The sequence below is a fragment of the Urocampus carinirostris genome, chromosome 10 (genome assembly GCF_059441175.1).
Source record: "Urocampus carinirostris isolate Australia breed hairy pipefish chromosome 10, RoL_Ucar_1.0, whole genome shotgun sequence".
Lineage (NCBI taxonomy): Eukaryota > Metazoa > Chordata > Actinopteri > Syngnathiformes > Syngnathidae > Urocampus > Urocampus carinirostris.
This window is the reverse complement of record NC_142358.1, coordinates 13,813,475-13,838,536: the sequence shown is the minus strand read 5'-3', so window position 1 is coordinate 13,838,536 and position 25,062 is coordinate 13,813,475. Positions and strand designations below refer to the sequence as shown.

The following is a 25,062-nucleotide window of genomic DNA, read 5'->3' as shown; positions in this document are numbered from 1 at the left end:
ATTGAATAAAACCTTAATTATTCGGCCATTATGTCTGATTCAACAGTGAAGCAAAAGGTTTGTCTTGTTTAGTCATGCAAGAGAGTTCTATTATACATGATTACCAATGTTAGAATTGAATTTAGGTCATTTACAAAAATACTAGTGTGAAGACACACAAACCCATGCACACTTATCCTCAAACAGTTGGGCCACGCATCACGTGAGCATTCATGACAGTGACGTGGCTGTTGATCTGCAAATCGGTTAGTGTGTAGAAGAACAATATGGCTAACCTTCTGCCACAGGCCGTCTCGTGACGCCAGGGTGGAACATGCTGCGACGAACCAACAATTTCCCAGCTGGCCTTGGTGGAGGTCATGGGCACTCAGGCCGTCCACAAAAAGGTGCGGCATCCGACATAGCTCCTGTTAAGGGATGTTATTTTAGTGGGTGGCAGCAGGGTGGCACTGTGACTTAACCTACCCTAAGTAAACACACTCACACCTTTAACATACACACAACCCTTAATGCTTGACACTCAAAGTTGCAGATGTTGAGGAAACACTTATTGAAAGAGTTAATAACAGGGACGTGCAGTCAGGGGAGGCTGGTGAAGCTGTGTCTCATCGGGGAAGTATAAGATTAAAAGTATATTAAATAGTTATATTCATTCAATGTTAAAGTTCCTACTTAATTAACTTCACAATTTTGGGATTTTCTTTTTTTTTAATTGCTGGATTTCCACATTATATTATGAATATTATTAATACAAGTAGTAAGTAATGTGTTACTGTGCCAGGCAGCTGCAGAGTGAAGCAGGCAATTCTCTTGCCTTATGGTAGAGGGCGATAGTGAGACCAAGGATTTTGATTTGGCGCCCACCTCAGCCCCAAAAAATTGAATTCGTGATTGTATTAGTAAGCTAACAGCAAGTAAAGCCAATTAATGTTTTTTCTCTCGTTGCATGGACTTTTTTTCATAATAAAGGGATTACCTTGTAAATACACTGGATTTTTAGCGATAACACACAATAATTAAGGAAGTGGGGTAGGATCAAATAACCAGATGCTTCTTCCTATTCCTTTTCGGTCATGTTACGTTAACATTGTTTTTGTTTCTTGACTTGTTGTTTTGTTTTATTTTTGTGTTCTCGTGTTCGAAATAATGTTTCATTTATTCATTAATTCATTCACCTTGCTATTGACACTTTTATAGAAAAGAAGTTGTGAATAGACTTGAATTATAAATTGAGGTAAACAATAAAACGTTTTTATGCTACATTTTATAACAGGTATTGCTTTCTTGCTCTGTAAATCAAATGATGGATACGATTTGGGTTCATTTTTTTGTTAATCTGACTCTCCCTTACCAAATATGAACCTCACCACACATCACTGGTTAATAATAAGGGAAACACGCGGGAAACACAGCAAAGACCATAAAAACAGTTTTGAGAAGAAAAAGAACAAGAAAACAAATGCACAAAGTTAACGATGTCTTGTAGGAAAAGGAAGCAGTACGGGACAAAGAAACAGAACAAGGAAACACCCCCTTATTATGTAGCGGGACCCAAATGATAGAGAATTAGAGATTATGAAAACCGCACATATACTACATGCTCCTTTAGGACACACTCACCCGCCCGCTTCACTGCCTTTAGTTTGTTACTTTCTCCCATTTAAAATATGTTGGACCCGAAAAAAAATAAAAATTACAATTTTGCAAATAAAAATTATTCATCAGTCGTATTTAGATAAGAATAAGTGCTTATTTCATGTTCAAATCAGTCACCATGATAACTGTAACAAATGCAAACTAATTGAGGATTTACTTTTACCCAGGTTAGGATTTTCAGTTACTCAATTACATTTCTCAAACTAGTGTCTGTCATGTATTCCTATGTGCACAGAATTAAACACATTGGCATAAAATAACTAAATTGATAAACAAATGAATGTGTTAAGTTGGATTAATGGCAAGTTGTACCTTCGGCCTCTTCCAGATGACGTTTCCAATTCGATTGCCCTGGTAGAAAAGCGACTGGTCAGTGGCGGGGAACAGGGGGTCCTCAAACAAAAGACATTTTTGGCGACAGCGCTTCCGTAAGATGTCGAAAGATTGGCCCTCATAAGCTACCACCATCCTGACGGTTCTGTTGGATTCAAGAATAGATCAGGGCTCAAGAAAGTATTAAGTTCATTTTATGACGTGGAAAGTTAGAGAGGAACTCCAGGGTGTGGATTTTTGTGGCCGCCGCCCACTGAATAACATCTGTGTAATGTTTTTTCAGATCACATGACACCAAAATAGCACGTTAGCTAGCCTTTAAAGTCGTCTGGTGACCACAGAAAAGGGAACTTTTTTGCCCGTTTGAGTGGTTTCAGTTTTCACATGCAGGAAAATGTCGGACAAAGAAAAGCTGAGAAAATGAAATCCACCAACAAAATCTAAATAAGTCATGCATTCTCTATTTGAATATGGACCAGCTGATCAATTTGTGTTACAGTAAATTATAATCAATACTTTCTTTGTATTCATTGTTTACAACATATCGGAGCTTATTTACAACAAGATTTTGGCACTCCAAGATAAACATGAAATAAAAACTTAAAATAGGAAAATAGGATAATAAGAATCTCAGGATAGATGGACAAAAATATGACAACATAGTGCTTGGAGAATCTCCTAAGTCATAAATATAGTAAAAAAATATTGCAATGCCATTCAACAGCAACATCATTCCAGAATAAGTGGATAAATAAGATAAACCCATTCTTCTATACTTGTAGTTCTCAAATAGTGGGGCTCTGTCAAGGAGGGTGTGGGTGCGTTTGACCATGGGGACAAAGAAGGCCAAGATCCAGGGCTTTGGCCCCTCAGCGAGAAAGCCTGGCGCACGCCAACCACAAGTTTTTATTGTACATCCATCCATTTACTGCACCGCTTGTACTTATTTACTATTATATTCACTATCCTTACATTTTGACCACTTTCGTTTGGCGGACTGGATGAATAAGCTTGACGGGGCGCATGTGGCCCGCGAACCATAATTTTTGCACCCCTGTTCTATACGTATATATTATTCCACACTCTTTTATATTCTATGTGCCGTGGTTAGTTTTATATTAAAGGCCAACACAGTATAATTAAATTGGCTTCTGTATAATGTAAAAGTAAACTATTTCCATTCACTGAACTTGGTAACAGATTATTATTTGGTTTACTGCTCTTTGAGGTGCATTGAACGAATTTATGTCGGAAATAAGGACTATGCAGCAAGTGGTGCCTTTAAAACCGTCCAAGTACATGAAAAGGACGATTTTAGGGGTATCAATTTGAGAGGTTTACTGATCTAATCCTTGTTTACTCAAATGCTGATGTCTTCATGAACCATCTATCTCATGTGCCTAAATTAACATGTTCCACACTTGTAGGCAAATTCTCCGTCCATTCTTTAAAATGAATAATGTAGGATAGTGTTTTGGGCACACATTAGGCCAATTAAGATTGGTAGACAAATAAAATCGCACAAACCACAATGTCAATGAACTAAAAATAATACATATGTAATACATAAATTACACACAGTTGATATAAACACAACGAAAAAGACAAAACTTTTACTTTGAAAACATTTATCGGAAGTGTAATGTTTGAGCAGTATAATCGATACAATTTCAACGGAAACTCTTTTTTTATCATTTAACTTAAAGTGACATATAACGTTTTCCAAGAAACAAAAATGAAAGTAGATTAAAACATACCCACTCCCCCAAGACATGTTTTATATGAGCCGTTGCCCATAAAAGGCAGTTTAAAAACTGAGTTAAAAGTGCTTACCCCAAAAATGTGGGTGTGACGTCAGCAGTGCCCTCTTTTCTTTTCTCTACCAGAAAAACTTTTTGTCTTCTTGTTTCTCGTGTGTTAGGGACTCTGTTGAGGTTACAGCGTTAAATTTAACCGAGAAAACGTTAAGGAACTTGCAGATAAAAGTCGCCTTGACAAGGACACGGACCACCCCAGAACAGCGACAAGCACGCCCACTCGAATGTACATCTGGAAGCGAGACAAGACAAGAGATGGGGATGCGTTCAAGAGCCATGTAATAATCGGGAACTAGACTGCATTCAAAATAAAAACTTACCGGTATGTTAAAGCACGATCCGACACGAATGTTGCCCAAGATCAAGGACGAAAGAAGAAGAAAAGGAAAACAAAATAATCCTCAGTAGTTGTCCTCAATAACTGTGGAAGAGAGTAATGACTAATTTAAATAACTTTTGGAAATGTGATGTTGGTAAGATCAAAGACAGTTTTGATAAAAGATTGGTCTTTATTGTATGTGGTACATACGAATAAAAGGTAATACACAATTCCTGTTGACAATATCTGTGTATTATTTGTTATTGCACCATCCATTGCAACCTGTTCATCCTGGAAGGGGGATGACCTCATGTGCAGTCCCTTCTCAATGTTTCTTCATTTTCCTCATGTTGAAGTTTTTGAGTTTTTCCTTGCCCTCGTGTAGGTTTTGGATCAGGGGATGGTGTAATACTAGTCCGTGGTTTGCAATAATCTGTGGTCTGTGCAGCCCTTTGAGACTTCTTGTGATTAAGGGCTATATAAATAAACATGACTTGACTTGACACTGACTGAATATGGTTACTTCTGTTTTTTAACCACTAGATGGCAGCAAATGTATACTGTGAAACACAAGAACTTTGTGAGGAAGAGTGAAACGACGTCCCTGTGCAGATATTAATCTTTAACATCTTCATCCGAAACAGTGAAACAGAGTTTATGGGTCATGTGAGAAAGTTGCACTTTACACCCCAATGCTTCCAGTAGGCAACATACTCACCCAAATGTCAACATCAGGTAAATACAACCTTTTTTAATTTATTTCATGATTACAACACCGTGTTTGACATTAGAAATATAATTGTATTTATTTTTATGTTAACAACGTAGTGAACATTGTTTACAACGAGATTATACATGGCAATCCAGGGTAAATACGTACTATAAAGACTTAGAAAATAAGCTACAGTTTGGTCCTATATATGTTTTTGTTTTTTGTTTTTTTTTTAATGTATATCTGTCTCAGCAATTGGGTACTGTAATTAAAATTACATAACTGAGTTCATCCAAAATCCAAATATTGATGTTACTGGACAGCATTATTTGTTTACTACTAGATTGGTATCTTACACTACACTTTAATTACTTCTTACTCCCTCTGAAGCCTTTGATTTGTTTTTAATTACTGTAGATGGTGCCAATTTATAAAATGTTAGGTTGCTGGATCACAGTCTCGACATTCCTGGCTATTTTCACCTGTCCTGGGATAACACAGAGGCCTAACTACCTGAGGATGGCGCCCACGGTCATGGTGCGTGGGCAACGACAGGCAGAGGTGACCATCAAGTGTGGAGATGAGAACAAGCCAGGTGGGTGTTGTAAAAAAAACCCGCAATTTTATGCTCAGAAAAAAGTTTTACTAAACAGGAATCCAGTTAAAGATTCAAAGGAGACAGCTTGTTCAAGTGAAATCAGCTTTTTGGGTCATCCGTTTAACCCAAAACTCATGAAACCAACCAAAGATAGGTTATTCTATGGGTCATTCGTTTTGACCTACCTTTCAGGTCAAATAACGTGTTGGTCTGAGCCACGTCCATTGGCGCCCAGATTTATAGTTTGGGGGTTACACAACCCAAAAAGTTGGGTGAAATCATTCACCCAAATCTTTGGTTTTATGAACAACCTGAAACCCTGTGTGAATTTACCTTGAAAATCATCTTAGTTTTCCTGGAGTGATTTAAATAAATGATGAAAGTTAATGTTAAATTGTTAAGCTGAAAGGGACAAACCGCGTACTTGGTTCGGTTTGACCATATTTTCTAGTTTGGTTGGTACAAACAACAACTATTGGCTTGTATCACATTCACGGTGTCAGGACCAGAACAGAACAGGACCCACTTGCGTGACGTTTACCACAAGTTTTATTGAAAGAGAGAGGAAGGGCTGCGCCCACGATCCGGTGTTCGCTGGGCGCGGGAAGCAAGTAGCTCTCGTACTCGGATTGTGATCCGAACACGGAAGTGGATCTTCTGTAGAGAGCGATGGCGGTGTCAGGGGCGGAAAACTGGTCGGTAGACAGGACTGGGAGAGCAAGACGTGGTCGGGGTTGAAAACGAGTCGTAATCCAGAACTTGAGAGTAGACATGGTCGGGAACAAAAAGGGGTCGTAAGCCGGGACGGGAGAGCAGACGTGGTCTGGATCAAAACAGGTCGTAGCCGGAGACAAACGGGAGAAAATATTGAAAAAGTTGGAGTCAGGGTTGAAAAAGGCTGGCCTGGTATACACGGAGATTCGCAGACGGACGACAACAGAGGATAGTGACAGGGAGCCAATCAGAACCTGCGGCGGTTGGCGCCAAATGAGTGGGCACAGGTGAATCACATCCGTAATCATGACACACGGCTTATCATTTGGGAGTTATTTTGTACAGTTACATGTAAATTTGATGTTGTTCTCAGAGTTTTACCATATTCATCTAGTTTAAAAAAATATTATGTGAGCATGGGCGTAACCAGCTTGTTTTTGGGAGTGCTCAAGCCCCCCAAAATTCAAGCACCCCCGAGGATTATAGCAATTTTCAAACTCTCTTCTCCTTAATAAAGTGCAGGATAGGCTTAGATATGCTTAAAAATGCTAAATATATATTTTTTACGTAAAACAAAACAGGAATGTGAGCAAAATACTTCACTGCCTTGAAATCGTTCAGTCCATTTCATTCCTAGCACCGCAATCCCCCACCCCCTGCTCCTCTTCCAGAGTAAAAAAAAAAAAAGTGTTGAATATAAGGCACCATTGTCTAGTACAGGGGTGTCAAACTCATTTTAACTCGGGGGCCGGACTAATAGATTAGAGACAAAGAAAAAACAGAGAAAGGAAAAAGAGAAAGAGAGGGGAAGAAACGTAGAGAGGATGTAACAAAGAAAGAGACAGAGAGAGAGAGAGAGAGAGAAAGAGAGAGAGAGAGAGAAATAAAAGACATAAAAAGAGAAATAGTGAGCGAGGGGGAACAAAATCCAAAGAAAAATGGAAAGAGAGAAGGTGAGAAAATAGAAGGAGAAAGCAAGAGAGAGAGAAAAGAAGGAGAAAAGGAAAAAGGAAAGCAAAAGAAGGTAAGAAGACATAGAGAAAGAGTCAAAGAGGAGCAAAGAAAGAGAAAAAGAGACAGAGAGTGAAAGAAAGAGATAGAGAGAGAGAGAAAAAAGAAGGAAGAGAGAGAGAAAGGTAAAGAGAGAGAAATACAAGTACAGCTTTGGCAACATCAAGTGGACATTTTTTTTCTCTTGCGCTTCTCTGAGCGTTGTCTCGCGGGCCGGATTCAATCCCTTAGCGGGCCTGATCTGGCCCGCGGGCCGCCTACTGACACCCCTGGTCTAGTAAGTGCCATGCTTTTTCTGTATGTGTGGGTGCACTCCGTTAGAAATAAATAAGTAAAAACTGGGCATGGCGTAGTAACGATGTTTTTGCTAACCGCACAGTGTAATGTGGTGTTTACAAATGGGAAGTGAGACTCCTGAATAGTGTTGAAGGATCCTAAATAACTTTAAAGGGGTAGGTAACAGGGCAGCACGGCGGCGCAGTGGTAAGCGCATGTGCGGCACAGTTCAAGTCATGGGAACCTCCTGCGTGGGTTTAAATCCAGCTCCAGACTTCCTGTGTGGAGTTTGTATGTTCTCCCCGTGCTTGCGTGGGTTTCCTCCGGGCACTCCGGTTTCCTCCCACATTCCAAAAACATGCATTTCATGTGAATTAGCCGGTCCAAATTGTCCCTAGGTGTGAATGAGCAAGCGGGTTGTCTTTCCCTGTGTGCCCTGCGATTGGCTGGCAACCAGTCCGGGGTGTCCCCTGCCCACTGCCCGATGATTGCTGGGATGGGCTCCAGCACCCCCGCGACCCCACTGAGGATAAGCGGCGCAGCTAATGAGATGAGATGGGTAGGTAACATTTGGTGACTAGATGCCACTGTATTGTCTTGTGTGAACGGAAACCAGTGCCAAATGAGCACAGTGTACTGGCAAGATGCCAGACAAACATGGCGTTGACTACTAGGTATGGATTCCGCTATATAAAAGAAATACAATTTTCTCAACTGATGAATATATATAAAAAATAACTTGATAATTCCGCTAAGGTTTCTTGTTTTATGATGTATGCCTATTATTCAAATTAATGTTTTTCTTTTACTGAATTATTTATTTAATTTTTTACGACAAGGGGGTACTAAATATTACACAGTGTCCCTTAAAGTGAATTGGGGAAAAAATTTAACGAGACATACATTCCAGGTGCTCAGCACCCCCAAAGCTCTGAACCTAAACTCGCCCCTGAATAAGGTTATTTTAAGGGGCCCAAATGTAGTTACCTCAGAAGTCCACACGATGGGGAACCACGTCTTTTTGTTATTAGTTTTGTTTGAGTGACAGACGATAAAATTCATTTAACAATCAGCCTCGTCACTCAGAAATACGCTGCATTTAAATATGAATTTGTGGTACATTGATTTTGATAATTGAATTACTAATTGGGTCAATAACACACACTGATTGATAGAGCACCATACATTGAGTGTATTCAATTTAATATCAATAATGAATGCACTTTAATGGGCAGCACGGCGGCGCAGTGGTTAGCGCGTGTTCGGCACAGTTCTGAGGTCGTGGAAACCTCCAGCTACCGGCCTTACTGTGCGGAGTTTGTATGTTCTCCCCGTGCTTGCACTCCGGTTTCCTCCCACATTCCAAAGACATGCATTTCAGGTCCAAATTGTCCCTAGGTGTGACTGAGCTAGTAAGTTGTCTGTCCCCGTGTGCCCTGCGATTGGCTACTAGTTCAGGGTGTCCCGTGGCCACTGCCCGGATATGGCTGGGATGGGCTCCAGGCCATCCGCGACCCTAATGAAGATAAGCGGTACAGCTAATGAGATGAGATGAGAGGAGACACTTTAATGCCCGTTTCTAATCCAAAGTTATACTGACTAATTTTAATGAGTATGTTTGGGTTGGGGGGAATGGAAAAGCCACAATAAATTAATGAAAATCTTATTCGAACATTAAAATAAAAACAGAACAAAAACAATAACTCAACAACAAAATAATAATACATAATATGTTTGAAAATGCTTATATTCCCTACCTCTTCATATTCCCTATTAAACACACCAATTATATAACAGCAATTGTAATAATATTAATAATAACAGATATGATATAACAGCAACAATAACACAAAGTTAATCATAGTTCTAGACACACTATTCCCAATCTCTCGTATCACTCATACCAGATTTTCTCCATCTCTGTATTCCGTCAGGAATGTTTTTTTGTATTTAAATTTTAACAAGTGAATAGTTGGACATTGTTTGATCTCGTCTTGCTAGCCGTTCCAGAGGTTGACTCCACACACAGACACACACATACTTCTCCTGGTAGTTCTCACATTTGGGATCATGAATTCACTACAGCCCCTTAAATTATAATTTCCTTCTTTCCGAAAGAATGATTTATGGATGTTTTCTGGCACTATGTTTTTGTTGACCTTAAATAGCAGTTGTGCAGTGAAAAACTTTACTAAATCATCTAATTTTAATAATTTGGACTGCAGGAATAAATTATTAGTATGAACTCGATATCCTACCCTGTGTATAGTTCTAATTGCACGTTTCTGGAGGATAAAAAGGGGCTGTAGTGAACTTTTGTAATTGTTGCCCCAGACTTCTGCACAATATGTTAAGAATGGCAGAACTAGAGAACAAAAATAATAAATACAATGCATTATAGTTTAAACTTAATTTCTGATACAGCCTCTATTGCAGCACCATCCATTTTTACTTCTAAATCTTGATTTGCCATGCGATTACCAAAGAATATTACTTTGAAAATGAAAACGAGGACGATACTAATTACCATAATTATTCTGGATCTATCCATACAAGCGTGTCCAGCTTAACCAGCCCGAGCACACCCAACAGCATTACCTCTTAGATGAGAAGTCCACTTCTCATTGGAGTTTTCGTCCAAGTAGCAAGGGACCCAACTCTTCACATGCAAAATAACTAATAATATTGGAAGTTGTCGGCCAAATTATAAGTTATGTTACAATAGTTATTGGTCAATAACCCACCAACGACCCCAGGTTCAAATCCAACTACAGGCCTTCCTGTGCGGAGTTTGCATGTTCTTCCCGTGCCTGCGTGGCTTTCCTCAGGGCACTCCGGTTTCTTCCCACATTCCAAAGACATGCATTGTGGGTTGATTGGTGACTTCAAACTGTCCTTAGGTATGAGTGAGTGTGTTAGAATGGTTGTATGTCTCTGGCAACCAGTTTAGGGTGTCCCGTGCTCACTGCCCGGAGATAGCTGGAGACACCCCTGAAACCCTAATGAGGAAAGGTGATGCAGAAAATGGGTGGATGGATAGATGGGTGAATAAATGGATACATTAATGCATGGATGAATGGATATAAGGATGAAGAGACCAGCAATTTGAGTTACTGTCGTTTGACCCAACTTTTGGTGTTATTTGCTTAACCCAAACTAAAAAAATGTGAATTTCCCTACAGGGATGAATACAGTATCTATCCATCTATCTATCTATCTATCTATCTATCTATCTATCTATCTATCTATCTATCTATCTATCTATCTATCTATCTATCTATCTATCTATCTATCTATCTATCTATCTATCTATCTATCTATCTATCTATCTATCTATCTATCTATCTATCTATCTATCTATCTATCTATCTATCTATCTATCTATCTATCTATCTATCTATCTATCTATCTATCTATCTATCTATCTATCTATCTATCTATCTATCTATCTATCTATCTATCTATCTATCAATCTATCTATCTATCTATCTATCTATCTATCTATCTATCTATCTATCTATCTATCTATCTATCTATCTATCTATCTATCTATCTATCTATCTATCTATCTATCTATCTATCTATCTATCTCTAAACCAAAAAGGTGATCGACCCAAGTACGTGGTTGGTCACATCATGACAAAACGGTTATCAAACCATTTGGGGAGTGTTTTTTAGAACTTCCTACATTACATGTGACACATGTCTTCACTTACCTGTTTCATGGTGTCGTTTTGCCAATGAAAAATCTGGAGATGACAACCACAACCTCGGGTCCATATCATGTTCAACTTCTGCCTTTTCACCAAACCCTATAATTGTGTCATTCCTAGTGTGTTGTGTTTTGCGAGCAGGTGTGACGCTCTACTGGAACACCCCTTTTGGGCCCCTCCACACACCTGCCATCCACACCAAACTGGGACTGATCCACATGAGCCAGGATGGCAGCCTGGTGGTCTACAATCTGAGTGACATCCACCAGGGTTTGTACAACTGCTTGTTGCAGCATGACAACGGAGGCTCCATCTTGTTCCCCTACCAGCTACACGTACATGGTCCGAGGTTAAGGAGGGCATCGGAAAAACAGGAAGAGGTTTCTGACAAGCTTTTGGCGGGAGCCGTTACAGCAGCTGTTCTACTGACCTTTGTTTTGGGGTTCACCATTGGAGCTCTGAGCAGGACCAAAATCCTCAGGTGAGACAAAAAAAGCCCCCATTCTGTTTCACACACTTTGTGTAGTTGGAGATGACAAATTGCAAAGTCTTAAAAAATCAAACATCCATCCTTCCATGTTGCAGGAGCTTACACTTTGAGTCTAACTTCTTGTATTTACCTACATACAAATGTGTGAGCCGCAAATATATATCCACGCTAAGTCTCAAATATGTGTAGCTGTGCCTGCATGCACTCATGGCAAACAACAAAGCGATCTGAAGTTGCCAGGTCTCCTTAAGATGAAGCCATTTTCCACATATAGGCCGCAATTGTCACGGTTGTCCATTGCCCGCCCGTTTGGCGCCAGCTGCTGCTCGTTGCCTGATTGGCTTCGCTCCTCTTTGAACTCAGTGCTCTCATTCACTCCTTGTCAGTCCGTCAACAAACCTCTGCACTTGCAAGACTTGTATTTTGACTCTGTCCGATATCCTGCTTGTGTATCCAGTATCCGGTATCGATCCCGTCTGTCTTGTCCTGTCCGGTATCATGCTCCAGTCTCCAGTATCCGGTATCGATCCCATCTGTCCCGTCCTGTCCGGTATCTTACTCCAGTATCCATTACCCGGTATCGATTCTGTCTGTCCTGCCCTGTCCGGTATCCTGCTCGTGTAACCAGTATGCGGTATCGATCTCGCTTGTCCCGTCCTGTCCGGTATCTTGCTGTTGTATCTAGTATCCAGTACCCGGCATTGATCGTGTCTGTCCTGCCCTGTCTGGTATCTGCTCTTGTATCCTGTATCTGCTATCGTTCCTGTCTGTCCTGTCCGGTTTCGATCTCTTCTGTCCAGCAATCGCAGAATCACTGGCGTTTGTGTTTCCGCGCATGACTGCTCCGTTCCCGTAAAATAAAGCTTGTGTGAAAACGTTACGCGTCTGGGTCCACTGTCTGTTCGGGCTCTGACAGAAATGGTGGATTTAAACAAAACATTTGACACGCGTACACTCATATCATAGGAAAAATGTCAAATTTGAGGCCTGGTAGGTTTTTATTCCCCTGTGGTGATCTTGGGTCACTGTTGTACTACTTACCAATAACTGTTGCGGATTCTTATTTTTTTAAACTTAAGTTACTTCTCCTCGAAGAAAGTATTTTTGGGATATATTCTCTTGCATTTTATTGTATTCCGATCCAATTATTCTCCCCCAAAGATATTTCAGGTGAGTGAAAATTGCTATTATTATTTTTTTTTCTTGGAAGTTTTCAAAGTTCGCTAAAATAGAACTAAAAGCTGCGGTGCCTGACTAATAGCAGCTTCTTTGATTTCATTTTCCAGGTATGGTGATTTTTATATGAAATCAATTTGTTTTTTGCCTGTTGAAAATTGAACATTACTGACATAGCCTTTAGAAAATATTTTTTTATTTGTCTGATTATATTTGGGTACATATTTATTAGGTTTTCAGTAGCTTCTATTAGGTTGAGTATCATTTGACTGTCATTTGAAAAAAATAAAATATTCGAGCAGTTGTGCCGAAAAATGCACCTCCAAGCGTGAAATGTCCCGACTCGCACCTTCGTAACTAAAACAACTTAATATCTAATTGTGGGGGGAATATAGTAATACAGTAAAGCATGGAGCATTTTTACCTTGTATACCTTGTAGAAATGAAAATTTAAAACATTTATTTTGGCAAATGATGCCTTGTCTTCTGAACGTTCATCTCCCGCTTTATCCATTGTGAATTTGACCATTTATTTCAGCGTGATAAGCTTTATAGGGGAGCACATAACAGTTTTTAATACATGTGTGTCACGGCCAGAACGTAATCAGGACCCAATTGTGTAACGTTTACCACAAGTTTTATTGAAAAAAAGAGGAAGGGCTGCGCCAACAATCCGGTGCTTGCTGGACGAGGGAAGCAAGTCGCTCTCGCACTCGGATTGTGATCCAAACACGGAAGTGCATCTTTTGTAGCGGGCGATGGCGGTGTCAGGGACGGAAAAACAGGTCGATTGCCAGGACAGGAGAGCAAAAACGTGATCAAAACGGGTTGTAGGGCGGGACGGGAGAGCAGACGTGGTCGGGATCAAAACGGGTTGTAGGGCGGGACGGGAGAGCAGACGTAGTCGGGCTCAAAACAGGTCATAGAGATCATGAACGGGCAGGTGGAAAATCAGGTGCAAAAAACGCGCAGGCGGGAGTCAGGGTCAAAAAGGCTTGCCTTGTATCAACAAAGGTTCGCAGACAGACTGACAACAGGAGAGTGACAGGACAGGGTTTAAATAGATACATTTCAATCGGTAATCATGACAATGTGATATTCGGAATATTACTGTTTTGAATTACTGGTAGATCGCAATAAAAGCAGCCCGTTTTCTGTACGTGTCTATAGATTGGTAAGATAAGTGGTGTCGGGGAGTATTTTTTCCTCACAACAGGTCCTTGGCCTGTAGCCATTTGACACCCATGTCCTACAGCAAGACGCTCTAAAACCTACCAGTCCAAAGTATAGGTTTTCCCTTCTAAAAAAAGTTTTTTCTCTGTGTGCTTACCTTGTAGTACATTTTCAGTCTAATTTTAGTCCACAAGATGACTAGTAATACAATTTAAACTGCAAGCTGGTTTGTAAAACTGCATACAATCAAGGACAGAGGCGGCACGTTGCCACCAATATTGAGCAATCATTGTTTTGTCCCAACCAATATTTTGTGATCACTTAAAGAAATGTGCTTCGTCCCCGACCCCAACAGCGCCAAGACCAAACCAACACCCTAGTAGGTTACGCTACTTGCATACATGTACACACATTAGCCAGGAGGTGGCAGTGTATTCCTAGTCCTTTGATAGAATGCATGAAAAAAAACTACATTTGCAGCCCCATCATTACCATTCGTATTTGTTTCTGCAGATGTTTAAGAGCAGTAGCTAAAGGGCTACCATCCACAAAGCAAAAACGACTTGACATCACCATGACAACGCTCCCCAGTTTGCCATCGTCTCCCTCATCATCTTCGATATCTTCCTGCCCTCCTGCTAAACCTCAAAGAAGTATACGGTACAAGCCTGACTTAAATGAGAAGCGGGAAGAAAAACCTGCTGCAGCCTACTTGGAAACTTGTGACCAAGCTGACGACATGAAAGGAAGCACATTAAAAAGGAGCAAGGAATGGCAAGATGAAGAAAGGCTGGAAGATGGATTTCATGATGAGATGAAGCTCAAGGTTGAAACGGGAGTAGAAGGTGTTGAAGGTAACAGAAAGAAAATAAATAATGATGAAGATAAAAATGTCGTCAATAAGTCCCAACAATCAGCTGACAACAATCAGAATCAAAACGTAGAATCTCCCACTTCCCCACACCGTCCAAGTCGGGTCATCCGTGTCTATCAGTATGACCAAGATGGACGCCGTTACGACCACCTCCCTGACCCCGAGACCGGTCCGATTCCCGCCCCTAGACTTAAGCAACGCTCAGTGTCCCTAACCCGCCTCAATGCTTTAATGGCCGCTGCCACAGCAGGGCCCATGGACATCACCTCCCAAAAGACATTAGCTGATGTAGAGTTTTGAATGGTCCTACTTCTTCACTTTTTTCCAAGTCAATTATAATAATAATAATAATAATAATAATTTCCTTTGTATTGTCATTCTTTGTAACAATGTACACAGAACGAAATGTCGATACACCTGACCCGTTGTAGCGAGCCGATGCAGCCGCAGCCAACAGAGGGCGCCGCCATTTTACCAATTAGGTATGACTCGGCCGAGGCGCGAACCAGCGACCTCCCAGTCTCAAAGCGGGCACACTAATTAATCATCTATTTGCAGTCCACTTTTTATGCTTCACTTAGGATTTATCATAAGTGCACCTACAATTCCAGACTTAGTTCTGAACCTTTTGTTGTCCACCCGTTCCAGTTTAGTTGGACTTTTATTCTGTTTGCTGTCCATTCTTGATCCAGTTGTTAAACCTCCTAAAGTCCTCTTGGAATTCGGGGTCGCCTACATGGTGCACTCGGGCACCAGGGATCCCCCTAAGAACACCTTAACAGTTGCGGACTGGTTCTGAAAATAGCTCACTTGTGATGAGTCATTGTGATTTTTCTCTGAAGTTTGATTTGTGCCAGGCATGCTGTTTTAGTGGTTTACTGAGCCTATTTTAAACATGCTTCCAATAATTACAACTAAGTAATAACAAAATAATACCATAGTAATACCATAGTAATTACACAATGTGTTATTTTAGATTTGCATATCAAACTGGTTGGCTTTTTTGCGAATCAGTAACAAAACTATTGAGAAGCTGTCAAATTAGCTCAAATGCTAAAGCGCTTGCTAAAACTTATAGTGCTAACGTTCATCAATACAGCAGACTGATCCTTTTAAAGGATGACAATGGCATAGTTGCAGTAACCCAAAATTAACTCTCAGCTTGAAAAAGGTTGATGACGCCTAGTTTAGATTTCGATTAGGATTCAGTTCAAGTCTACTAATTTTTGTGCTACCAACAAATGTCCATTTTGTGGCGATCATATATTTGTGTTTTTTTATATCATTTCGTTTGTGTGTCACTTTCAATGCATTACTACTCCACTTCGGCGTGATTTTGCTTTATACATAATATATTTTTGGTCCAATTATGACTTATAAGTTGTCTACCTCACTCTGGATACTTGTACAACATGGACTGAAAACAAAGACTGCTCTATATTTTTAAAGGGACAGCGTGTAATATTTAGTTCCTCCAAGTGGTAACACACTAAATTCATTACAAAACAAACTAGATTTTAAAAGTATCATAAAACTTGAACTATCTTGCAATTTTTAAAATACTCGTTGGTAGATTTTTTTTAACTTATTTTACATTACACGATTCTCAACTAGATAAGATAAGATAAGATAAGATAGTCCTTTTTTCGTCCCACAATGGGAAAATCTTATTTTGTTACAGCAGTAAGACAGTGAATAATGAATAATGAAATAGCTGATATAACTGTCCGTAATCTTGCTGCTACGGACGGGTACCCAAATAACCAAAAACTTTGTGAAAGGCTTGGTAGAAAAAATGAGAAGATAAATGGTGCAGTTCAATCACTTTGAGTTGCCGTAGTTTTCATTTTTCCTTGTGCTTTTAATGAATTTGTTTTTGGTTGCACTACACAGTACAGCTGCATCTCGTGGTCAAATAATACACACTGTCCCTTCAAACCTAAATATTTGGTTTGAATTCAAAATGTAGTGTTCAGATTACTGAAAAACCATGTAAGATTTAGCTAAAATTAATGCAAACTTGACATGATAAAACACTTTAAAATAAACTTTGGTGTTTTTGTTTACAATGTGTGTGTTGGTGGGAGTCGGTGTGTGAGTCTGATTACACCCCCTGTAGTGTTGTCGTGTGCCAGTAACATGGGTCAGTGACAGTGAATGAGTTGCTCACATGATGCCTTAATAGCGCTGAGGAAGAGGGAGGAAGAAGAGGAAGGAGTCATACGCTCTGTAAACACTCACATTCAATTGACATTACATCTTTGGAATTCAAGTACGAGGATCGGCTGGAGATCCGGTAGTGACCAAGAAGAAGTTAAGAACAAGAATGGAATGGACAATAGACATATAACGGCAACAATCTAAAGGAGGACAAGAAAATCAATTTTTCCTATTTGAAATTGGATTAAAAACCGTACTTTTCATTGGCAGTGTCTTTTTCATCGTTCGTTGATTGACACATCATGAACGGTAAGAATAAATCCAAAAGAAGCCAAATTAGCCAGGAGCTGTGTCTTATATATTGCTGATTTAGTCCCATAATTCTGAAAATTGTGCTCCATGAGAGATTTGAATTCACTCGATTGGTCTAAAAATGATTTATTGAGCACCAGTTGTGGGTCTATCTGTGTGAGACAATGGCATACAGTGACTCAAAGAACATTTCGATGCTCTTCAAAGTAAATAAAAATACTAATTAAACTTGATTCTGCTATGTTTTATTGACAGTGCATATTGTAAGTCTCAAGAACAATTTTCAGAATCACGACTTAGGCTTCTGTATAATGCAAGACAACACGCCTACTGATTTCAGGGGCATTCTACATCGCAGCTTAAAGGGACAGCATGGAAACAATGGAAAGTCAAACATTTTTTGCCAAGGTTTTTTGAGGGGTTTGCTATCAGGAACTACTGATACACTGTCATATTATCTCAAATGCTACAAACAAATGGAAAGGAATAACTTTAATGCTAACAGAAAGTGTGCTAAAACTAAGCGAGATAACATTCGCACACATTTTGCATCAGGATTCATTAGCTGGTGTACCCTACCTAAAAAAGTGTCCACTCACAGTAAGCATTGTTGGTTTGGAACAAAATTGTCAATTTGTTTTTCACCTTACTTTTGTGCTGGCTCAGAAAGTTCCCACAATGCATTGCTGCTGTGAAATTGTGTCCCTCAGTAGGGGGCCAAGGACAGGAGGCCGATGATGGAGATGCCCTCAGGCGGCAGGGGGCCCCGATCAAGTTCAGGGCCTGGAACAGGAAGCCAGTTAGACGGCCAAGTGTGTCGCATTGTTTTGGTTCGACAAGAACACAAATCTAGTAAGCCTGCTGGCAAGCTAGCCGATGCTAAACGCTAAAAGTGATATCCCCGTTTGGTTCTCTTTTGAGTCATTCGTATTTCACCAGATTTCACTTTTGATGACTACACGGACAAAATGCGAAATCATAAATACCTAAAATAAATGAATAAGATAAGATCTAGACAAAAATATTACAATTTTGTACCCAATATTAAAATTGTGTGAAATACTTCTCCCCTGGAAAAATGTGACTTTTGCTTTCATACTACTGTCATAACATCTTCAACCTTTTTAAAGCTGAGAGCTGCTTTTTGATACGGATTCGCACAAAGGGCTGCCATTTTTTGCGGCCATGCATTTCACATCTACGAATTTAGTAGTGCTAGGTCTGAATCTATCCAACCGTCAATAACAATTTTATGGCTATAAAACATTTACTCTAGCTACAGCTGCAACACATATAAACAAGGCAATCATAATAACCTCATAAAACTGCACTTTTATTTAGGAATATAGCCAGATTTTACGCAGCAAAAATAAGTTTTTGTTTGTGCACAAAATCTATCCTCCTCCCTTTCCCCAAAAAGATTTAAATTACACTGTCGTACAGATTATCCATGTGTTTTAGTTCCATCGAGTTCTTTTCCATCGCCATCAAAGCTAATGCTGAAAACCAACCCTGTCCTGTCGTATTTCTGGCATAGGTTTACGGCCCCCTTGCTAATCATAGTTGGTTGGACCGCTGATGTTTTCTGGGGCTTGTAGAAGGCCTTGCTCCCCCACCTCGAAATCTGATTGGCTAAACCAACACAGATGTTATGCCTCAGGGCCTGCAGAACTAATTGTGACCCTGGTAACAAGCAATGTCTAAAATCGGATTGGTTAAATGCTTGATTATAAAAGTACACTCCTGGACGGAGCGCAACCAGGGGAAAAGCAATGAAAGGAAGCTCACATAAAATTTGGAATTGTTTAATGGAAAAAATATAATTAAAATTACATGATCCAGATATTTTTAGGCCAACAGAAAAGGCCTTGTACGCCCCCAAAGCCCACCACTGCCATTTTGATGTATATTTCTTAAAGAACTTGTGTTATTACTATGTCATTACTATGTTGTTACTTGTCATCGCCAAGATGTAAGTATTAAATTTTAAGTGAACCACTAGAACATCATATCACTTAGATATCAAATTTACTCGAAAATTGCAATGACCCATTACTGGTGAAATATACTCAGAACCTGGCCGCAGGCTACATAGGTGTTCTTAGTGCCAGCATGCACAACGTCGGAAACCCCTGCAATAAAGATGATAAATGGTTACTGACTAATACATTCTTAATAAGATGCTAATGTTAACATACTAAAATTTGAGATTTACTGTCAAGTTAACATTTGGATAAAATGCAATTTTGCAATGTGACGCTCAAATGGCACAAACACTCAAAAATGTTACTTTTAACGAAACAATGGGCTAAAATGTGACTTTTAATGAGATGCTAATATGCAAATGAAAAATATAACTTCCAGGTACATTGTGCTGTTGTTCCAGCTCCAACAACAAAAAAATAATTGTATAGCCAAGAAGGTCAAATGATCAAAGCCCAAGTTTATAATGGCAACATTAATTATACACACCCGCACACAAATGTAATTGAAACCGTGTACGAGCTGAATAATAGATAGAGATCATGCGGCGCAATACAAAGAGCAATTAGCTGTGCTGTACAGTAATGAGCTTCATTAAGGGTAAACCCCTCAAAACTCAAAAATGAGGATTAGTGACAAGTTTATTTTGATGTTGTTGTAACATGTCTGCTATGTGTTTGTCAGAAAGAATAACCTATTGCTGATGTTCTGGGATAAGAAGCACAAAAGCCAGAATTTGAACCTCAACAACAAGCATGGTCATCTTACAGCAGGTTAGCATCCACGCACTCATGTGCACACACCCAAAAAATCGGAAAAGTTATTTTCGCTCTGCTCGCCATCGTTGAAGAATTGTGGTTCTTCCTCTGTGTATTCATTCTTACATCTGGGTGTTGAGATGAGAGGTCGGTCAAAAGAGGAGCCGGGCAAGTTCCTCTGAAGGTTTTATTACTTAATATTCTGGGATGGCAATGGCTGTAGAAATTGAAAATCATTATTATAGAAAATAGCAGAGGATAAACTGACTGTAAATTCAAAGTTCAACATTAAAGGGACTGATTGGAGGACTGTCCTTTCTGACAATAGCCTGTCTCCCTTGGGTAAAGTTTTACTCAAGCGTCTCAATTTTTGCCTGATGAAATCATTTAGATTTTGTTTCACTGGGATAAAAGCTGGATTTAACTTAAGGTGATCTCCCATGCTTGCCTTCTTGAGCTGAATATGAGTCAAATTTGATGTTCCCTGTCTCTCATTATAGAATAGAATAGAATAGAGTAGAATATGCCTTTATTGTCATTGCTACAACATGGGATATATTGTGACAACGAAATTGGACGACTCCAGTTCCTCATTTTACAGTGAGGATAAGGAAACAAAGAGATAAAGGAACAAGAAGATGTTTTAACTGTCTTTGTTGTAAATAGGCTTTGTTTCCTCCGGAGGGGGGGGGGGGGGTGTATGAGGGGGGCGAGGGACAAACAGAGATGGGGGATCCAACTGGATGTTTGATCTTACTGTATACATGGTCCAGTGTTTTATTCCCTAATTGCTCAGTCCACGTATTGAATGGATTTGGGAAGTACAGTCCATAAACTTGCCCCATTAAAGTCGCCGGCGACGATAAAAGCTCCGTTGGGGTGTGCAAGCTGCTGTTTATTGATAGCAGCGGGCAGGAGTTTCAGCGCTATGCTAACGTTAGCATCCAGTGAAACGTTAGCATCCAGTGAAACGTTAGCATCTGGTGGAATATTTTGTATTATACTCAAAAAGTAAAGCTATAGACCTAGCAATGGCACTTAAGACCACTTCTTTGTCACAATCACCCGGATCGGGAACACCTGTGTTCAGGATTTGGCGCCAACAGCCAGGACAGCTGATTGGCGCACCCTGTACATTTAAATCCCCAGCTTCCGGTAACACTTCATCCGATTGTACTATGCGATCTGTTGCCATCTGCTCAGAAAGCCCGTACCTCCGACTCTTTGCCTGCCTCCTGTTTTTCTACCTGATCTCCGTTGCCGACCCGTTTCCGAATTTGCCTACGACCTGCCCTGCTCGCCTGACTCCTGATCTCTCTTCCGAACACAACGACGCCCTTCTTCTCCAGCCCCAACCAACAACACGACGACTACGCCTGTCCGCGACCATTCCCGCCAAGCCTTCACCCGCCTGTCAAGTCTCGACAATCCGTCAAACAACGGATCAAAGATTCACGTCTTGTCATTCCTTCCTTCCAATAAAAACCACGAAACGAGTGCAAGTGATCTCAGTTTTCCTTCCGTTCTGCCTGACACTTCTTAATATAAAATAAAACACAACCATTACGTTATTAGGACTGAAAAAGTTAAGAAGTCATGAAGAAACTATATAATCATGACAAGATATAAACAGTGACATATTGCAATATTACAATGCCCTAGAAAATGTTTTTATGGACTTAGTGCTAAAATTCTGTTTTCCTATAAAATCATGTTCCATTAATTCAGGGGTTTGTTGGTTCAAACATAAAGATATAAAACTGTAATTTTTTTGTGAAGTATCAACAATAAGTTGGACACAATCATGAAGTGGAACACACTTTATTGGATATTCTAAACTTTTTTAACAAACAAAAAACAAAAAAGTAGGTGTGCAAAATTATTCAGCCCCTTTACTTTCAGTGCAGCAAACTCTGTCCAGAAGTTCAGTGAGGATCTTTGAATGATTCAATGTTGATCTAAATGACTAACGATGATAAATGGAATCCACCTGTGTGTAATCAAGTCTCTGTATAAATGCACCTGCACTGTGATAGTCTCAGAGGTCTGTTTAAAGCGCAGAGAGCATCATGAAGAACGACACACACACCAGGCAGGTCCGAGATACTGTTGTAGAGAAGTTTAAAGCTGGATTTGGATACAAAAATATTTCCCAAGCTTTAAACATCCCAAGGAGCACTGTGCAAACAATAATTCTGAAATGGAAGGAGTATCAGACCAATGCGAATCTACCAAGATCGGGCCGTCTGTCAGGGACGGGACCGGGAGGCAGAAAGGATGAACTCAATTGCGTAACGATCAGTTACTTTTATTTAGAAAATAAAAGTTGTCCAACACGCAGGGACAAAAAAACAAAACAAAAACAGGCTTACAGGCAAACAGGAACTCAGACTAGGTAATACTTACAAAACAGGCTTAAAGATACTAACTCAGACAAACGGGCATGACAGGTCTTCCTTGAGTCAAACAAAACAGAACAGAGCAGAGCAATACAGAGCAGAATAATGATCTCGCAACCGGCAGTCCCAAAACGAGCCCTTATGAATCACACACGTCATTAAGACAATCTGTGTCAGCCGGTGTCAAGAGGCGGGACCAGCTGGTTGTCATGGCGACCATGCAAAACATGGCACCGTCCCCCTAAACTTTTAGCTCATACAAGGAGAAAACTGATCAGAGATGCAGCCAAGAGGCCCATGATCACTCTGGATAAACTGCAGAGGTCTACAGCTGAGGTGGGAAAATATGGACAACAATCAGTCGTATACTGCACATATCTGGCCTTGATGGAAGAGTGGCAAGAAGGAAGCCATTTCCTAAAGATATGCATAAAAAGTGTAATTTAAAGTTTGCCACAAGCCACCTGGGAGACACACCAAACATGTGGAAGAAGGTGCTCTGGTCAGATGAGACCAAAATTGAACTTTTTGGCAACAATACGAGACGTTATGTTTGGCGTAAAAGCAGCACAGCTCATCACCCTCAACACACCATCCCCACAGTCAAACATGGTGGTAGCAGCATCATGGTTTGGGCCTGCTTTTCTTCAGTAGGGACAGGGAAGATGGTTAAAATTGATGGGCAGGTGGATGGAGCCAAATACAGGACCATTGTGGAAGAAAACCTGATGGAGTCCACAAAAGACCTGAGACTGGGACGGAGATTTGTCTTCCAACAAGACAATGATCCAAAACATAAAGCAATCTACAATGGAATGATTCACCAAAAAACATAACAAGGTGTTAGAACGGCCAAGTCAAAGTCCAGACCTCAATCCAATTGAGAATCTGTGGAAAGAACTGAAAATTGCTGTTCCCAGACGCTTTCCATCCAACCTCACTGAGCTCGAGCTGTTTTGCAAGGAGGTATGGGCAAAAATATCAGTTTCTCGATGTGCAAAACTGATAGAGACATACCCCGAGCGACTTGCAGTTGTAATCGCAGCAAAAGGTGGCGCTACAAAGTATTAACTCAATGGGGCCGAATAATTTTGCACACCCAATTTTTCATTTTTTATTTGTCAAATAAGTTTAAAAGATCCAATAAAGTGTGTTATACTTCATAATTGTGTCCCACCTATTGTTGATGCTTCACAAGAAATTACAGTTTTATATCTTTATGTTTGAAGTCTGAAATGTGGCAAAAAGGTCACAAAGTTCAAGGGGGCCAAATAGTTTCGCAAGCCACAGTATAATAATAAATAAAGTATTGCCCGTACTAATAAAACATGTGTTATTGTTTTGGTGCCACTCTTGTCCCCAGTGTCCTTTGGTATGTCCCATGTATTGCTGAGGTATCGGATTCAAGTCTTTGTATGGGTAAATACAAAAGAAAAATCAAATTTAATCATTTTCTCCTCCTGGCCCAGTCCTTCTGCTGTATCTTTTAACCCGATGCAGCCCAAAATAATTTGCCCACCTTTGCATGAGGGACAAAATTCATTCGCATGGTTTTAGGTGTTTTCGGGTACCTTTAGCAGCAAGATGGTGGGCAATGGCGTCAACTCCCTTTAAGTGAGCCTTATATTTGTCAGGACCAGAACGGAAACAGGACCCACTCACGAAAGTTTCACTGAAGGAAGAGAAAGAGTTGCGCTCTCAATCCAGTGATTGCTGGACGCGGAAAGCAGGTCGCTCTGAACGCGGAAGTGGCACTTCCGTGGTGAGCGATGGCGGTGTCGGCAGCGGAAAAAATAGGTCAGTAGCTGGAACAGGGGAGCAAAAAAACGTGGTTGAGATCAGCAACGAGTCGAAAGCCAGGAGAGGAGAGTTGATGTGGCCGAGATCAAAAACGGATCGTTATTCGGGACGGTAGAACAGACATGGTCGAGATCAAAACAGGTCGTAATTCGGGACGGGAGAGCAGACGTGGTCGAGATCAAAACAGATCGTAGCGGGAGACAAACAGGGGTAAAAAACGGGACAGGCGAAAAAGGACTTGCCAAGTAAAAACAGAGATTCGCAGACAGACCGACATAAGGGGACTGACCGGACAGAGTTTAAATACTGACAGGGAGACAATCTGTCAACAAGCTGCAGCTGGCGCCTTAAGGGCGGGTCCAATTGGGGGCCATGGCAACCGTGACAATAGTGCCCCCTAGTGGGTTTTTTTTTACCACTAGGGGGCACTAAAAAATACAGAATTTGCCTTTGACACTCACACTTGAAATCGGTGGCAGTTCTACATAAAATTACTCACTGGGCGAGACTACCCCCTAGCTCCCCTCTTCCCCCGGGCTGCGGGCCGCCAATTATTTTTTATGTATATTATTAATACACAGAATCTTTCCCTCCCCCAGTCAAAGGTGAAGTGTCTCCCACACCGCCCCTCCCTGCTCTTTTCCTCAAGTCTCTCCGCACACCTTTGCAGGTGTTTGTAGGGGCGTCGAAGCTGCAACGCGGGGGCGTCCATTTGACAATAGGCAAAGTCATATGTTGTAAGATAATACAAAACTGCTTTACGGCACACAATTATTGTCATTGTTTTT

At 40.5% G+C, this 25,062-nt stretch overlaps 2 protein-coding genes across 4 annotated transcripts in view; one reads left to right on the top strand and one right to left on the bottom strand.

Annotated features, from left to right (window-relative positions):
• Positions 1-4,225, bottom strand: part of capn5a (calpain 5a) — a 29,287-nt gene extending 25,062 nt beyond the window's left edge. For both annotated transcript variants that reach the window (XM_088346363.1, XM_088346362.1), the window contains exons 1-4: positions 4,127-4,225; positions 3,823-4,038; positions 1,969-2,134; positions 276-407 (exon numbers count right to left, since the gene is read on the bottom strand). In XM_088346363.1, coding sequence (XP_088202489.1) covers positions 276-407; positions 1,969-2,124 — 288 coding nt within the window. In that variant the 5' untranslated portion in view covers positions 2,125-2,134; positions 3,823-4,038; positions 4,127-4,225. The remainder of the gene's footprint in view (positions 1-275; positions 408-1,968; positions 2,135-3,822; positions 4,039-4,126) is intronic.
• Positions 4,226-4,722: 497 nt separating this feature from the next.
• Positions 4,723-15,162, top strand: LOC148357804 (uncharacterized). 2 transcript variants are annotated; one of them, XM_088346238.1, is made up of 4 exons: positions 4,723-4,860; positions 5,255-5,432; positions 11,291-11,630; positions 14,502-15,162. In XM_088346238.1, exons 2-4 carry the CDS (start codon positions 5,255-5,257, stop codon positions 15,160-15,162), a joined length of 1,179 nt encoding a protein of 392 aa, XP_088202364.1. In that variant the 5' UTR covers positions 4,723-4,860. The 2 variants fall into 2 exon arrangements, with proteins under 2 accessions (XP_088202364.1, XP_088202363.1); XM_088346237.1 differs by having other exon boundaries at positions 4,784-4,860; positions 5,280-5,432.
• The last annotated feature ends 9,900 nt before the right edge of the window (positions 15,163-25,062 follow it).

Bases quoted from the DNA above. Each gene is read 5' to 3' on its own strand.
- LOC148357804 (XM_088346237.1), top strand. From the start codon at position 4,818: ATGCTTCCAGTAGGCAACATACTCACCCAAATGTCAACATCAG. The intron at 4,861-5,279 runs GTAAATACAACC...ATAAAATGTTAG, and splicing joins CACCCAAATGTCAACATCAG to GTTGCTGGATCACAGTCTCG. The intron at 5,433-11,290 runs GTGGGTGTTGTA...TTTTGCGAGCAG, and splicing joins TGGAGATGAGAACAAGCCAG to GTGTGACGCTCTACTGGAAC.